The 15,594-nt window shown below is 35.6% G+C and overlaps 2 protein-coding genes across 4 annotated transcripts in view; one reads left to right on the forward strand and one right to left on the reverse strand.

Annotated features, from left to right (window-relative positions):
- Positions 1-13,321, reverse strand: part of LOC126456839 (smoothened homolog) — a 120,386-nt gene extending 107,065 nt beyond the window's left edge. Inside the window, exon 1 of the mRNA XM_050092648.1 lies at positions 12,661-13,321. Coding sequence (XP_049948605.1) covers positions 12,661-13,080 — 420 coding nt within the window. The 5' untranslated portion in view covers positions 13,081-13,321. The remainder of the gene's footprint in view (positions 1-12,660) is intronic.
- Positions 13,322-13,467: 146 nt separating this feature from the next.
- LOC126456840 (dyslexia-associated protein KIAA0319-like protein) overlaps positions 13,468-15,594 on the forward strand; it is a 150,200-nt gene continuing 148,073 nt past the window's right edge. For 2 of the 3 annotated variants that reach the window (XM_050092650.1, XM_050092652.1), the window contains exons 1-2: positions 13,468-13,486; positions 14,019-14,319. In XM_050092650.1, the coding sequence (XP_049948607.1) occupies positions 14,035-14,319 (285 nt within the window). In that variant the 5' untranslated portion in view covers positions 13,468-13,486; positions 14,019-14,034. Of the gene's footprint in view, positions 13,487-13,636; positions 13,689-14,018; positions 14,320-15,594 lie in introns of those variants that run through there. The other variant, XM_050092651.1, reaches the window with a different exon arrangement.

A 15,594-nucleotide genomic window follows, 5' to 3' on the forward strand; every position in this document is an offset into this window, starting at 1 on the left:
ATCTTTGTTCAGCAATCCCAGTTATTAAGTAACATGTACACTGTATCAGAAATCAGTAATTCTGACAACAGTCTTAAGTTTATATCACGTGTAGTGTAACCAGATGTGGATGATGAGCCACAAATAAGACAACACGATTGACTAATATGGAAGGGCTATAACTTATCAGCCATAGGTAGCAGACACACTTCATAAAAAATTCTTAAATGCAGCAGATAACATAGGGACAAGTATTTTAAGAGAAAAATCAAACCAAGTATGTTGCACAAGCAACTCACATAAAATTCAATAATATGGATCTCTCATCCATTTATCCTTCACAAATTAGGAAAATTACATTTTCTGTAAAAAATAGAAGCTCGTGTTGATTTGTTGGTGTTTTCAACAGAGTACTAAAGACTTGTTCCTCTTTAACAAGCACTCTCTTTTCTGAGCCATTCCATTACAGACATTATGTTTCAAAATTTTTGACAATGGTGATGCATTCTAGAAAAATACCCCATTTGAGCAATAATATCATCGGTAAATCACAGTTTGGATTTCAGAAGAGATGTTCCACTGAGATTGCACTTAGACATTCTATAACCAATTTTTACAAGTATTCGATAACAAAATATCACTGGCTGGTATTTGCTCTGACCTATCCAAAGCATGTAAGACTCACATTATTCTCCTAAATAACTGTGGTTTTATGGAACTGATGGTATAATCAACCAGTGGATAATGTCATATCTAACCAAAAGGGTGCAGAAAGTTGTACTTAATAATTCAATCAATGTGTCCAGTGATTCAACAGGAATTCAAAGGGGTTAAGCTTAATGAGAAGCTAAAACAGGCAGGTGCTAAATATGTTTAAAATGTCACATGATTCTCATAAAAGTTCCATGAAAAATTATGTTAGTATACTGCATCAGAAAATCAGGGGATTAAAAAGCAAAGTACATGAGCTTCTTATTTGTTTGTAAGATTTAGACACTGAGGATGTAACAAATGTATTTTAACTGTCTGATCATCATATAATCACAGATACGGGAAAGATAAATGTAAGTGGATATAAGCTTTCAGCACATGTAAGTAGAAACAGTATGGAAAAAGGAGGAGTTGCTACATATGTTAAAAATTATCATAGTGTATAAAAAATAAATAAACAAAAAAATAAAAAAGAATTAGAAACTAAAAATTTTTGTGTACAGCAACACACAGAAGCATGGGTCTGCGATCTTGAACTACATTTTCTGTTTTTCCTCAGGGACTTTGATTCTTTGTTGTGCTATTTTTCAGACAGAGGGAAGCAAATTTGTGAGGATCTGAATGTAGATTTTCTGAGCGAGTCTGACAGGAAGAATGAGTTTGAAGTATTATTCAGTTCTTTCAATTTGAGGTCAGTTATTGATTTTCCTTCTTGGATAGTACAGGAAAACAGCACACTGATAGATAATATTTTCATAGACCAAGAAATATTTAATCAAATAAACATATATTGTTCAGAACAATATTTTTGATCATGATGCACAGCTAGTTACGGTATTTGAATTAGCTCCATACAGTAATACAAAACAGCTGGTAATTTCCAAGAATGACTGCCTATCGAAATCGCTGGGTCCAAACGATACATATTGAACGTGCAATCGTAAATCAATCATGCCACTCTGGTGGCGGGTGTTATGAGTATGTTAACGTTGGTCACTACAGCAATGACAAAAGAAGGGCATTAGAAAAATGTGTAATTGCAAAGGAGACGACTTCCCTTACTCGTCGTCGGTGTTGTCGTGTGAAAGTCCATTACGGTGGTCTGGATGGATAATTTGCAAGAGTTGAACCATGTATTCTTCCTGACACTCGTTCGTTTTCCGCACTGCCCGCAATGAAATTGTAATGGTATTTCAGCATCGAAACTGTTCTTACAAAGTTTTACACACTTCGCACCACCACAGTGTACACAGTCCCTTCTTCCCTCCTCCGGTAGTACTCCATATTTGCGACAAAAAGGTGAACAATTTTCTATACTGGGTACACATGGAACTAGATTCTTCCATGCGAGAGGATCCGCCGAAGAAATGTCAAGAACACCAGACACCCCACTCACTAACGACATAAATCGTCTGGGTTTCCCTAGCAATTCACAAATAATTCGTGGAGTTATGTAATTTAGGGCAAGTAAGGGAACAATGGAAAACAGATAAAAATGATGATCACAAATAATAGATCACAACGCCTGCCACTGGGGTCGCATGATCGACTTCCGATCGCACATTCGATATGTATTGTTGGGACCCAGCGACTTCGATAAGCAATCATTCTTGGAAATTACCAAACAGCCATCCAAAACATTGCATTCTATTAGGGCCTAGTGATTTAACAATAGCAAATTTTAGGGGAAGTTTGTAGGAGGTAGACTGGGATGAAGTGTACTGGGAAACTGACGCTAATTTAAAATATAACTTATTTCATTATTTTTTGTGAGTAGACCTGTGCGCAGATCCTTGGCAGAAAACAGAGTGTTAGCTGATAGACTCAAATGTCTTGAAAATGATCATGGAAAACTACAGAAATAAAGTGTACACAGTAACCGATGATTCCGTCGCCATTTCAAGTTTTCCAACACATTCTGGGTGTACCGGTAACGCTAACCATAGCGCAATCATTTCGTCGTCTTCAGTAATAAATTCTCCTGCCGTGCTCCAAAAAACGGTAGGCCTATCAACAAAAGATCAAATCGTGCACCATCTGAAAGAAAAGCCTGTTATCAAGAAAAATGTGGAACCTACACAACAGAGTCCGTGTAAAATAAAGTGTGCAGATATCGTAAATAGTGTTTCTTCTTCAGTAATAACTCAAAAAAACAAATTCGATATCCTACTACAAAACGATGGTCATTGTGAAAAACAAACTTCTGCTGCATACAATAAACTTGCTCCCAAGACCGCAAAGTTAACACAGGTTCATAGTTATCAAAAAAGGTTACCGAATGTGCAAAAACAGAATATATGTACACAGCAAAAACACGTTTCAAAACCTTCTAGCCCCAAAACTGTGATGAACAAAAAAATGTGTGTGCTTGGTGACAGTCATGGACGTGGAATTTCAGCACTATTGAAAGATAAATGTAATTTAATGGTAACAGGTTTTGTGAAGCCAGGAGCGCAGTTTTGTGAGGTAAATAAACTAACAAACTCTACTGATGTATCTCACTTAAGTAATTGTGATTTTGTTGTGCTTCTAGGTGGTTCAAATGATATATATAGGAATGAAACAAAAGGGTTTGCAAAAGAAATGAAGGAATGCTTAAACAACCTATTACATACAAATGTACTCGTTGTTAACATTCCTCATCATTATGATTTGCCTTCCTGGTCCTGTGTCAACCAAGAAATTTGCATTGCAAACAAACTGATATCAGAAATATGTTCTACATTTCATAACGTAGAGATGATTGATACATACAAAGTAGAAAGAAGATTTCATACCATTCATGGACTACATTTAAATATGTTAGGAAAAGACCAAATAGTAGAAAAACTCCAAAATCATATCCTGAAGAAATCAGCCCCAAGTATCAAGATCGCCAAACAACCACAAATTACAAAACGGTTTAGGCCAAAAACAGAAGCTTTGATGGAAGCAGAACTGTGTCAACCACTCAAAACCATCTCTGCTACTGAAAATTGCGTGCAAGAAGCCACACACAAAAATAAAATCTCGGCCATTTTTTTAGGGTAAGTGCTGTGTCAGAAATACCTTTAGAAAAGAAATTAATTAAACCCTTAACTGAAAAGTCACAAAGTTCATCATTTCTTGTATTACACCATAATGTCCAATCATTCAGAAATAAGATTCAAATGCTGGAAGTGTTACTTCAGTCTCAAATAAATCCAGATGTAATATGTATTACCGAACACTGGCTGTCTAAAGAAGAAATTCAGCCAACCTCTATTCCAAGGTACTCATTAACAAGCTTCTATTGTAGGGATTTCTCCACACATGGCGGTACTGCTATATTTGTAAAGGACCAGATAAAATTCAGTGAGGTAGGCCTAAATGAACAGATTGCATTATCTGAAGATAAGGAATTTGAGGTTTCTATGGTTAAGCTGCCTGAACTAAACTATATAATTATAAATGTATACAGAGCACCAAGTAGTAATATTCCAAATTTTATGACCAAATTAGAAGTTCTGCTGAATAGTGTCAGCTCATTAAATATGAGAATAATACTTTGTGGCGATTTTAACATTGATTTATCAAAAAACAGTAATGCTAAACTTGATTTGTTAAACATGACCAAATCCTTTAATATGATCTCCACAATACACTCTCCAACAAGATAAACAGAGCATACTGATTCAATAATTGATCAAATCTTCATAACTGATACTGGTTACAAATTCACTGGCGAAGTACTGAGCATGGGATACAGTGACCATGATGCTCAGCTACTGAGCGTTGACATGGAAAATAGTAAAATCAGCCCCAAAAAAGTATTTCAAAGAAGAAACTTTTCAGATGGCAATATTAGGATTTTTAACTTCCTATTAGCTAAGGAAAATTGGGACAGTGTTTACATGCAAACAACTGTTGATAATATGTTCTTAAGCTTCCATAACAACTTCCTTTATTACTTTAATACAGCATTTCCTTTTGAAACAAAAACTTCAAGCAATCAAAATAGAAAGTTGTGGGTAACAAAAGGAATCAAAATATATAGTGAGAGAAATAGATTTCTCCAATATTGCTCCAAAAAATACATAGTCACTGAAGAATTTTCTGACTATTGTAAAGCCTACAAAAAAACTTATCTTAGAGTGATTAGACAGGCAAAACTTTTATGGAATGACAATTTCATAAGAAACTCTTCAAACAAAGTGAAAGCCATGTGGAAAGTTATTAAAAAAGAAACTTGTAGTTCAACACCTAAAAAGGAAAACATTTCTCTAACACTTAATGACTCTAAGGTCACAGATCCATACACAGTTGTAAACAAGTTCAATGAATATTTCACCTCACTAGCAGAAGATCTCATTCAGGCAAATTGCAAGGTATCGTTCTTCAATTCCACCAATACGTCAAACAGCACTAATGCTACAATGTTTGTTTATGAAACAAACCCTGATGAAATTATGAACATAATAAAATTGTTACGCAATAAAATCTCTAGTGGCTATGATGAAGTACCTGACCTCATATTAAAGGTGTGTGCTCCCCATATAGTAAAGCCATTATCAACCATCTACAACCAATCATTAAAAACTGGCATTTTTCCAGATGCTCTCAAAATAGCTAAAGTCTAACCATTACTAAAGAAAGGTTCCCCTGATTTAGTATCCAATTATAGACCATTATCCATATTAAGCATCTTTTCAAAAATCCTGGAAAAACTTTTTTATGACAGGCTTATAAATTTCATAAAAAACCACGCACCAATCAGCATTCAACAACATGGTTTTAGTAAATCTTTATTCACCCAGACAGCAATTTTTGAACTGTTGGACCACATACTGAAATCAATTGACCAACATAATATAACTGCAGGTATCTTCTTAGATCTCTCTAAAGCCTTTGATGTACTAGATCATAAAATACTGCTTGCTAAATTGGAAAGAAGAGGAATAAGAGGTGTGGCTCACAACTGGCTATGCTCTTACCTACAAAACCGCAGACAGAAGGTATCACTTCAATACGATATTAATGTACAGAATAAAATAAATAACACAGTTTTCCTCTAGGAGGAAAGAACAATAAGATATGGTGTTCCCCAGGGTTCTGCTCCAGGGCCATTACTTTTCCTCATTTACATAGATGATCTTGTTGAACGTATGAGCCCACAAAAAACTATCCTGTTTGCTGATGATACAAGCATAGTGTTGACCGGATCTAGCCCTGAATCCCTTCAGACATTATCTGATAACTCTATGGAAAAACTTTCTGAGTGGTTTAACAAAAATGGCCTAATTGTTAATAGTGGGAAAACTGTATGTATCAACTTCCACCTAATTCCCACATCCAGTCAAAAAACTATCCAAGTAAAGTTAAATAACGATAAAATTGAAAATGTAAATGCAACAAAATTTTTGGGTCTATGGGTCCAAATAAATTTAAAATGAGACACACATATAAACAACTTATCAAAGAAACTCTCATCATTGTGCTATGGACTAAGAATACTAAAATCTACTACAAGTAAATCCACACTAATGCAAGAATACCATGCACAGTTCCACTCATTGCTCCGCTATGGAATCATCTTTTGGGGAAATTCAACTCACAGCACAAATATATTTAAACTACAAAAAAGAGCACTGAGGATAATCTGTGGCCTCAAAAAGCTGGAATCCTGTAAATGTCAATTTATAAAACTTAATGTTCTAAGCATCCCATCCCTATTCATTCAAGAAACAATCCTATTCACCAGGGAATACCTCTCAAGAACAGGCAAATTAATCCGAAACAATGATATACATGCTCATTATACCAGAGGGCAATCTAATATCCATCAAATTTTTTCAAGGACATCATCATACCAAAAATATATAACTCATCTGGGTGTCGTATTACACAATAAAATTCCAGAACAAATAAAAACTGCTCCAGATCCAATATTTAAAAATAAACTAAAGGCATTTCTGACAAAGCACTGTTTCTATTCAGTACAAGAATTCCTGGAAACGAAAAATTATAAAGTTCCTTTGTAAAATACTGTGATTAGGGTAAAACATTCTGTTGGCAAAATAATAACCTAATTTCTACTATACACAACTATGTTTCAGTTTCACTTCCCAAAATTTTTCAACTCGCTTTTGAATGTACAAGTACACATTCTATTAGTATTAAAACTTAATTGTCTGTGAAATCTCAATGTTAATTTCATGTTTAATGTAGTTTTTAAATGACATTGTCCTTCTGTTGTGTTTCCAGTTGACATTTTCACTATTCTGTAATCTCAGTGATTATTTGTGTAAATTTAAAGTAGCACTACATTGCCTACATGTTTCTTAGTTCCCCATGTAAATTGTTTGTATTCTCTGTATGTGAAGTTACTATATTCATCAACGAACAATTTTGTGTACATTTTTTTAAATGGCAGTCCATTGCCTATTTTTTTTCCTCCAAACTACATATTTGTTAAGAAAAATGACTTGTCCTATATCATGTGTACTTTGTACAATATGTGATCCACAGGATAAATAAATAAATAAACAATTTCTGTTAGAAAACAGTGAAATATAATTTTAAGAAACCATACAAAAAACCATGGCTTACTAAAGGGATAAAAATATCTTGCAACTGGAAAAGCAAAATGTATGTAATAGCAAGAAAAGTAATGACACAGAAACAGTCAAATATTATAAAAACTAATGTACCATAATAAGTAATATTATTAAAAAGTCCAGAAGTATGTGTATTATGTCAGATTAGCACCTCTGATAACACCCTGTAAAACTGAAACAGTTTGGAATATTGTGAAAAGGGGAAGAGGGCAAGCAAGAGCACAAGAAGACTGTACTGTCATCCAAATGAATGAAAACTTTACTAACAAAAAGTCAGAAGCTGAAAATATTTTTAATAAGCATTTTTTTAACATTGTGGAGAAAATAGTAATTACATTGTCAATTGATATTTTGGAGGACTCCCCAAATGGATTTGAGGTCCTTGTTTGTTTCGATCTAGTATTTGCCCACCTATTAATTGATGTAAGGGGCACCAAGTCATATCTTTTTATTTTTTGATTTTGTACACAACATACGCCCTCTTCGTATTTTATGAGCATTCCTCACATGTTCTTTGTGTACCACTATTCAGTCAGTATTTCTCGGTCATTGATTTTTGCATCTGGTTGCATTCTTGATGTTGTAACACTAATTCTAATATATCAAAAGCAGTGTTAATACTTCGGTGATTGACAAGAATACTGCTGTGTATTTCATAGGTTGTATTGCAATGTTTACTTTGAATGAAGGCAAGTTTTCCTTAGAACTACTGTGTTTCTTGTATATAAGAATTATGCAGGTTTTTTTATATTTAAGAAATACATAAAAAATCAAAATAATAAATGTCTATTTTTGGTTTTTTATAATGTTTGGCCCATTACGTTACAACTCTGTGACGCCAAAATAGTTTCAATGCTAAACAGCTTATGTATATATTCTACTTGGTTGTGCTGTATGTGTACAGGTATTTGTCTTAATGTTGCAGATTGCTTTCTGTCAGTTTTATGACTTTTATTATTACACTTTATTTTCTGTGAAGTCAACAGTGGTATACCTTGATATACACAACATGTATACTTGTTTTTAATATCAGGGGCCTAATGATGGCATTACTGAGGTGCCAAAACTGGTTGTCATCTAAATAAAATAACTTCTCAAAACATACAGCTGTTTGGCAATTTTCCTTGGTATATTTGACCAGCCACTGTCCCGATTCAACAATGGATCAATAGAGAATCATTATGTGGTTCTCTGCAAATGGACTGTCATTAAATTTTGATAAAACACAGTATATACATTGCTGCACAGTAAATGGCATAACACTGTCAGCAAATATGGGCTCAGAACAGAAGTCTGCAGCTACGGCAAAATATTCAAAATTTTGGGTATATGCATAGATGAAAGATGAACTGGATGAAACACATTGGTGACCTGCTGAAACGTCTGAGTTCAGCTACTTGTGCTATTAGAGTTATTGAAAATTTTAGCGATAAATGTATCAGTAAATTAGTTTATTTTTATTCACTGCTTCCATATGGCACCATATTTTGGGGTAATTCATCATTAAGGAAAAATGTATTCATCACACAAAAGTTTATAATCAGACTAATAGCTGGAGGCCACCCAATGTCATCTTGCACACATTTATTTAAGGAACAAGGGATACTCACAGTAGCTTCGTAATGTATAAATTCAGTTATGGGTCATTCCATGTCAATTCAACCAGGGGTTACAGCTCATAGTCTCAGATTTGACTGAAATTCAGTACATTAATTCTACCATGTGTGGAACACTCGTGTACACAGTATTAGTTTCCCCTGCCAATTAGTTCCAGAATTATGACTTGTGAAAGAAGGTGGCGTAGCCCGGAAATTGCAACCCGCATCTGGCAATCTATCTTCAGACCCAACTTCAGGTCTTAATAACTTTGGAACTATCCCACACAGTCCAGTGAAATTTTTACAACCCAGTAACATCCATCCACAGAACACACTCCATGAATCAAAACACAAACAACATATTTCTGAGGGAAAATAAAAATTCCAAAAAGTGATTAAAAAAATGTAATACGTTAAAAGGTACATATTGTAGGTGCCCTCTATGCCAAATATAATTCACACAAAAGGGGTATAAATTTTTTTTGTGGTAATCTTAATGTGGCCTAAACACACACAGAATTCATCATACCCATATCAGTCACAAAAACTGAGTTACATGCACATGAAAATACAAAAATTTGAAAAATTACATGAAAAACATGGATTTTCGAAGTGTGGTAGCACTAAAGGGACAAGTGGTATCCAAGCCAAATTTCACACACTGCATAAGTAGACCATAATGACATATATCTCAAAATTTCAGCATGTTATTGCAAGACATTTGCATACAATGGAAGTTGACAGATGTATTTGGTGATGTGGCCATTGTTCCACAACATAATTATGTAAAAACATATCGTAAACTGTTCTGCCTCTTCTTATCCTCTCCCACAACTGTTTAATCACTAAGCAACAACATATAGACAGACTAACACAACCTATCATTAATGTTTACTGCACCTTAACTGCTAAAAACCATTCGATTGTGCTTCGAACAGAAGTTCTCCCACACTTAAGCTACTGTATTCTGTACATTGAGTGGCAAATTGTACTGCCTTCCTGACACTGTGGTAGGAACTGGAACTGTCATAAGAATATGTTCAAAAGGAATCCAACACCTGACTGCCACACGTGGCCAATGAAATAATCTTGCTGGTCCTGCTGGTGCCATGAAGTTCACAAATACATTACCTTCTGCTTCACAGCACTCTGCAACACATCCTATATACCATTTGTCATCATAAACAACAATAACATAGCAACCTGGTTGTATGTTGCTGCTTTTGCTTCTACATCCTGAGTCAGACACACTGTGAAGACACATGTTATGCATGAACCTATAGTTATTACCGGACAGTCTGCTCATCTTCACATTGTCAGAGTCCACTGGAGAGGAGTGATGATGGCTCTTTGTGCCTGCAACAGTTTTAAAATGTTCTAGTCTGCTTTTTAGCAACTCTTCGACTGATTTCACCTCATCTTTAGAAACATAGAATAATTGTATGCCAGAGATATTTTTCTGTGCCCAGGTAAATAATTGAAGAGGTGTTAGAATGTGACCTTCTGTAGGGTGCTGCAGACTATCTCGTGATGCCATGCGCTTAATGGTAGCGCCAATACCATCACAAACATTTTTACCATGACTTGTTGCAAAAAAATTTCATTCTGCGTGACTCTGATAATCATGGTAATGCATGCATAAATTTTTGAGATTTTTACAGTTTTTGTACTGACTAGCTGCCCCATCACTGAAGTATTTCGCTAAATGTATGTGAGGCAGCTTGTTTTTCACATATGCCATGACATTGTGAATGTGGGCATGAGCTGCAATGGAATCATGAATTAAACAGTCACTAAAAACACACAGGTTCATGACAGACACAACACGAGATTCACCCCTACAGTAAATCGCAAATGGCTGGAGAGTTGCTTGACTGATGTCCCAATGATATCCTTGGATGGCATCTTGAACTATAAATGCATAATTTTCAGAAAAGTCTAATATTACTATAATTTCATCTTGTTTCAAATTATCTTTACAAAACTGGAGATAAGCCGATAGTGCTGTTGCTGTGAAGCTGTGTGTGGTCAGTTTGTCTGTTTCTTGACAACACATTTCAACAAAATCTTCCACTGTACTTTGCTTTGTTTCAAGACTTGTGCGATCCATGTGTGTCCATTGTTTATAAGAAACAAGTTCATCATCATCATCATCATCATCATCATCATCTATGAGGAGTTCACATGCTCTGTAAGATTTGCCTTACCAGGACACTTTCTACATCTTTGTATCATGCACTGGTAGGAACTGATGTCACACACTAGAAGCTTCATTGCACCTTTGTAATCCAGACCAGAATCCTTTATAGCAGCAAACATCAGCTTAGCATTTTGATGGGCCTCACATACACAAACATTGTGTGTGCCCCTTGCACTTACAGGCACAACCCATTTTGTCCGAAGATTGAAAAAAGATGGTAACCCTACTTTGGTATTGGGATAGTTTTCCTTGAATTTTACATATAGTTCTCATATGTTGCATAGCAACAGTCTTTTTTGCATCTGCACACGTACATTTCCCATTTTCACCATTACAGAGTCGTTTTTACCAGGCATTATTCGGCTGTAGTCATTATTTTCATACAACTCTGACACTGGCACCTTTATTTCTGAACTCAATTGCTTACCCTGAGCCTGCTGAAGTTGCGGAAGCACTCCTTGGGTTGCTTTTATTTTCCTAGCTTGCTTTACCATATATGTAGAAACATTGAATTCCTTTGCAGTGTAGTCAATAGATCAGCTGGAAGGTGCAAGGGTAAGAATAGCTACTTTTTTCTGGTGTGTGGATATGGAACATTTTTCTTTCAAATCATGCACAATTTTGTCCAAATCAGAGCATTTCTGGCATGATTTCTGTTCCTTTGGTGTTTTGATTCATAGAGTCTGTTCTCTAAGTGGATGTTGCTGGGTTGTAAAAATTTCACTGAACTGTGTGGAATAGTTAAAAAGTTATTAAGACCTGAAGTTGGGTCTGAAGATAGATTGCCAGATGCGGGTTGCAACTTCTGGGTCACACCACTTTCTTTCACAAGCCATAATTCTGGAACTAATTGGCAGGGGAAGTTAAAATTTTGTACACGAGTGTTCCACACTTGGTAGCATTGGTGTGCTAAATTTCAGCCAAATCTGAGACTATCAGCTGGAACATTTTCTCAGATTGGTTGAATTGACATGGAATGACCCTTATGAAATTTGTTTATTAATAAGCCATCCTAATTCAAAAGCAATATTTGTGATGTGCATAGCTACAACACCAAGAGAAAGGCCAAACAGAAAGCAGAAGGGATTCTTCCAACAAGGCCCTTTATTGTTTCTTGTATATGTAAACAACTTTCAATCTAATACACAACAAGCAAAATCAGTTCTTTTTGGAGATGATGCTAATATTGTAATCAGTCCAAATATATATACAGCAACAAAAGATGTGGTTAATAATGTTCTTAAAAGTATTATGCAGTCCTAACTCCAAGGTCAGTTATCATTCAAGAATTGTTTTGTAGTGCTTGTTTAGAAGCAGTTACAGTCTTACAAATGGTGAATTTTAATAATTACAAACAAACACAGATAGGCCAACTATGTTTTGTCAACATACTGAGTAGTACGACACACTTGCTTGGTTTGACAGTTGTCAGTCTGGGGACATCGTGATGCTTATACTCAGTACCGAAAACCAAATTGCGACTAGTGATTAAAGCACATATTTTTTTCTAAACACAGATGTATATGAAAATGAAAAATATTAACAGCACAGAAACTTTACTCTATATTTTGTGTTCTTTAAATAATGCTCTCTTTACCTGAACAGAATCCTGTGAGTCTACATCTGGAACAAGTTCCAAAGTCGTCCACTCAAATGGGAGCTTCATTCCCATGCAGCTGGTGTAGTTTAATTTTTGACATTTCGCTGGCCGTCGGCAGTACTGTGATTTGCCATTTGCATGCGACATTAGTGATTCTACTGGAGGGAACAAGTCTATCATATTTGATGACATACTACCTAAGGAAACGAATGTTTTTCCACCAGTTTCTCCCTTTCCTTTGAATACTGCAGGAGAAAAATTCCCTGATCGATGTGTTGTACTCAGTGGCTCCGAAGTATTTGCACCAGAATATAATTTTGTTCCTTCATTTTCACAAATAAACGTCGTGAACACAAATAGGACCGAGAGACTCACGTATGTTAAAATTTCCATGATAAGAGTTTTTCTTGGTTCCATTAAAGTAGCCCTTCATTAAGGGTAGCTTATATTTAAACCACATACATAACAAATCACAAGTCTTCTAGCGTATCTCTCCTTTTACAAAACCGTCCGCGCCTACTTAGTGTCATATAATACAGTACTACTGGTCTGGTCGTTTCCATAGAAAGCACCCTTTCCACAGGTACACTAAACACCTCATTTACTTTCCACAGCTTCATCTCTTATTAGACCACACACATTGACAGTTTGAACAAAGCGGACCACCCACGTTGTCAAAGATGCAAATAGAACACCAAAGACTCGTATATGGCGCCCTGCAATTGTGTACAAACATGAGGGCGGTACCACTACCTGAGAGTTGCTATTGCTTCTTCAACAAACTGTTTTGTTTCAAGGCCTCAAAATCGGTCTTGGGTATATGGTAAGTTTTTTCCAGCTACAAAAATGTTATAAATAGCTTTCTTTTCGAAAACAAATAGAATAAAACGTAAAAAAAGAGCTTACATTCACTTGTGGGAACTACAAACTGAATGTTGGCTCTACTGACACACCGATAACCATATGTGTTTGATTTACATCCGTGACAGGTGGCGAATTGTTATCGTGAGGTAGAAGTGATGTGTGTAAGTAAATATTGACTTTATTCGGTTTATTGTGTCTTACTAATGAGGTCATATTATTGTTGATACGAAGCCCGAATAGCCTCGTTATCTTACAGAGAATGACAAACAACTTTATTTTATTTGTTTACTGTTCGCCTGTGTAAATACGGTTAATTAATATGCAAGCAGTTAAGCTGCAAGTGGCGGAACAGGTGTTCTAGATAGATTTCTAATTGCTTACTATGACTCATTCTTGTGGCGTAACATTTTTACTTTGTGATAGGCGACCGAAGTGGTAATTGCAGTATTGTGGCTTCTCGTATGACGTGTACTATTATTGTGTTTTCACAGATGAAACTGCCCCGCGATGGTGACGAAGTGGAGTAAACTAGCCGGTGTTGGCATTTTCTTAACATGGATGTGTACACTAACAGTCGCTGCTGGCAAACTGTATCCCTTGGATGGGAAATGGACGTTTGTCTGCCCACAAATCTATCTGGCTGTCTTCACCGGCTTTGCTCCAAAAGGCAATCAAACAGCTGGCACATATACGAAGCAAGAAGACATTCACTCTCTTGAATCCTGTCTAGTTGCCTGCTGTAATTCTGACACATGTAATGTTGTCTTTATGCACAATGCAGAGTGTTTTCATGTAAGTATGTATTTTTAATAGTCATATTATTTTTCACTTTGTACCGGTTGGTTTGTGTGTGTTTTATTTGTTACTGTGTCAATGACAATAGAGAAATATGAAGCACTCCATATATCATATATTGTACTAGTTTTTTATGCACCTACAGTATTTGGACTTTTCTTCTTGCAGTTGTAATCTGTTTCTAAATCTAGCTGTACTTAATGTAAGTTTCAACATTGTCAGCAGACTATTGTAAATTAGTATTTGTTTCAGACACATTTCACAAAATATGAAGAGATTTCTGCACATGTGAAATGTGGTAAAATATGCTTAAGACCAGACATTTCAACCATAAATTCCACAAAGGACCTGACAGATCGCATTAGACATTGACACATGGCAGATATATGGGGAGACAGTATTCCTAGATTTTTCATTGTGATTGAATATTGAAAATTATGGGGTATAATAATGCATAAATCAACAGCTACTGTAAGGATGCTGATTTCAGTATTGCAGAACATGCAAATGAACTAGTGTGACATTGAACTTACATGTATCACTTCAGCATAAGGCAATGTGAGATGACATTACTTCAAGAATCCATACCATCATCCTATTTTCCTGGAGTTCACACTGATCTTTGAGGAAGTAATGTGTCCATGAGTAAAACATTTTCTAAATATTTCCACCTAGGACATTCAGATATGTTACAGAAATTATATTTGGTGAGAATAGGGCAGGAAGTTGGTCATTGGGTTTTCAAATCGAACCATCACAGTATTCACTTTGCAACTTGGGGAAACCGTGGAAAACCAAAGTCAGGATGGCCAGATAGGGTTCGGAACCCCACCTCTGTATGAACATGAGTCCAGTGCTTTAACAGTGGAGCAGTGTGGACTAAAGGCAACACTGGTACTTCATTTACACCTGCTGAAATTTTGCATTTGAGACTTTTAATCATCTTTACTACTTCATGTTCACTATTTGGAACTAACCTCACACTATATGCAAGTGTAGAATTCTTAAGTTTATCCTGATTTGTAAAATTCAAGCTCTTTTTCTAGGAAGCAGGTCTTTTTTGCCAATATTAATGTTCTCAGTGTTTGTAAACTGATTTCATGCTCTTCATGTCTCTTTCCTGTTTTGCTTTTTACAGTTTCAGATACAAATTTTGATTTATTGCCCACAGTCACATAGTACTATCATATCTACACAGTTTTGTCTATGCAATATCCTATCAATATACTTTGCTTATAATTCTTTACATATTCTGTAAAGTGGAGTCTATGG

This window comes from Schistocerca serialis, chromosome 2 (assembly GCF_023864345.2).
Source record: "Schistocerca serialis cubense isolate TAMUIC-IGC-003099 chromosome 2, iqSchSeri2.2, whole genome shotgun sequence".
Lineage (NCBI taxonomy): Eukaryota > Metazoa > Arthropoda > Insecta > Orthoptera > Acrididae > Schistocerca > Schistocerca serialis.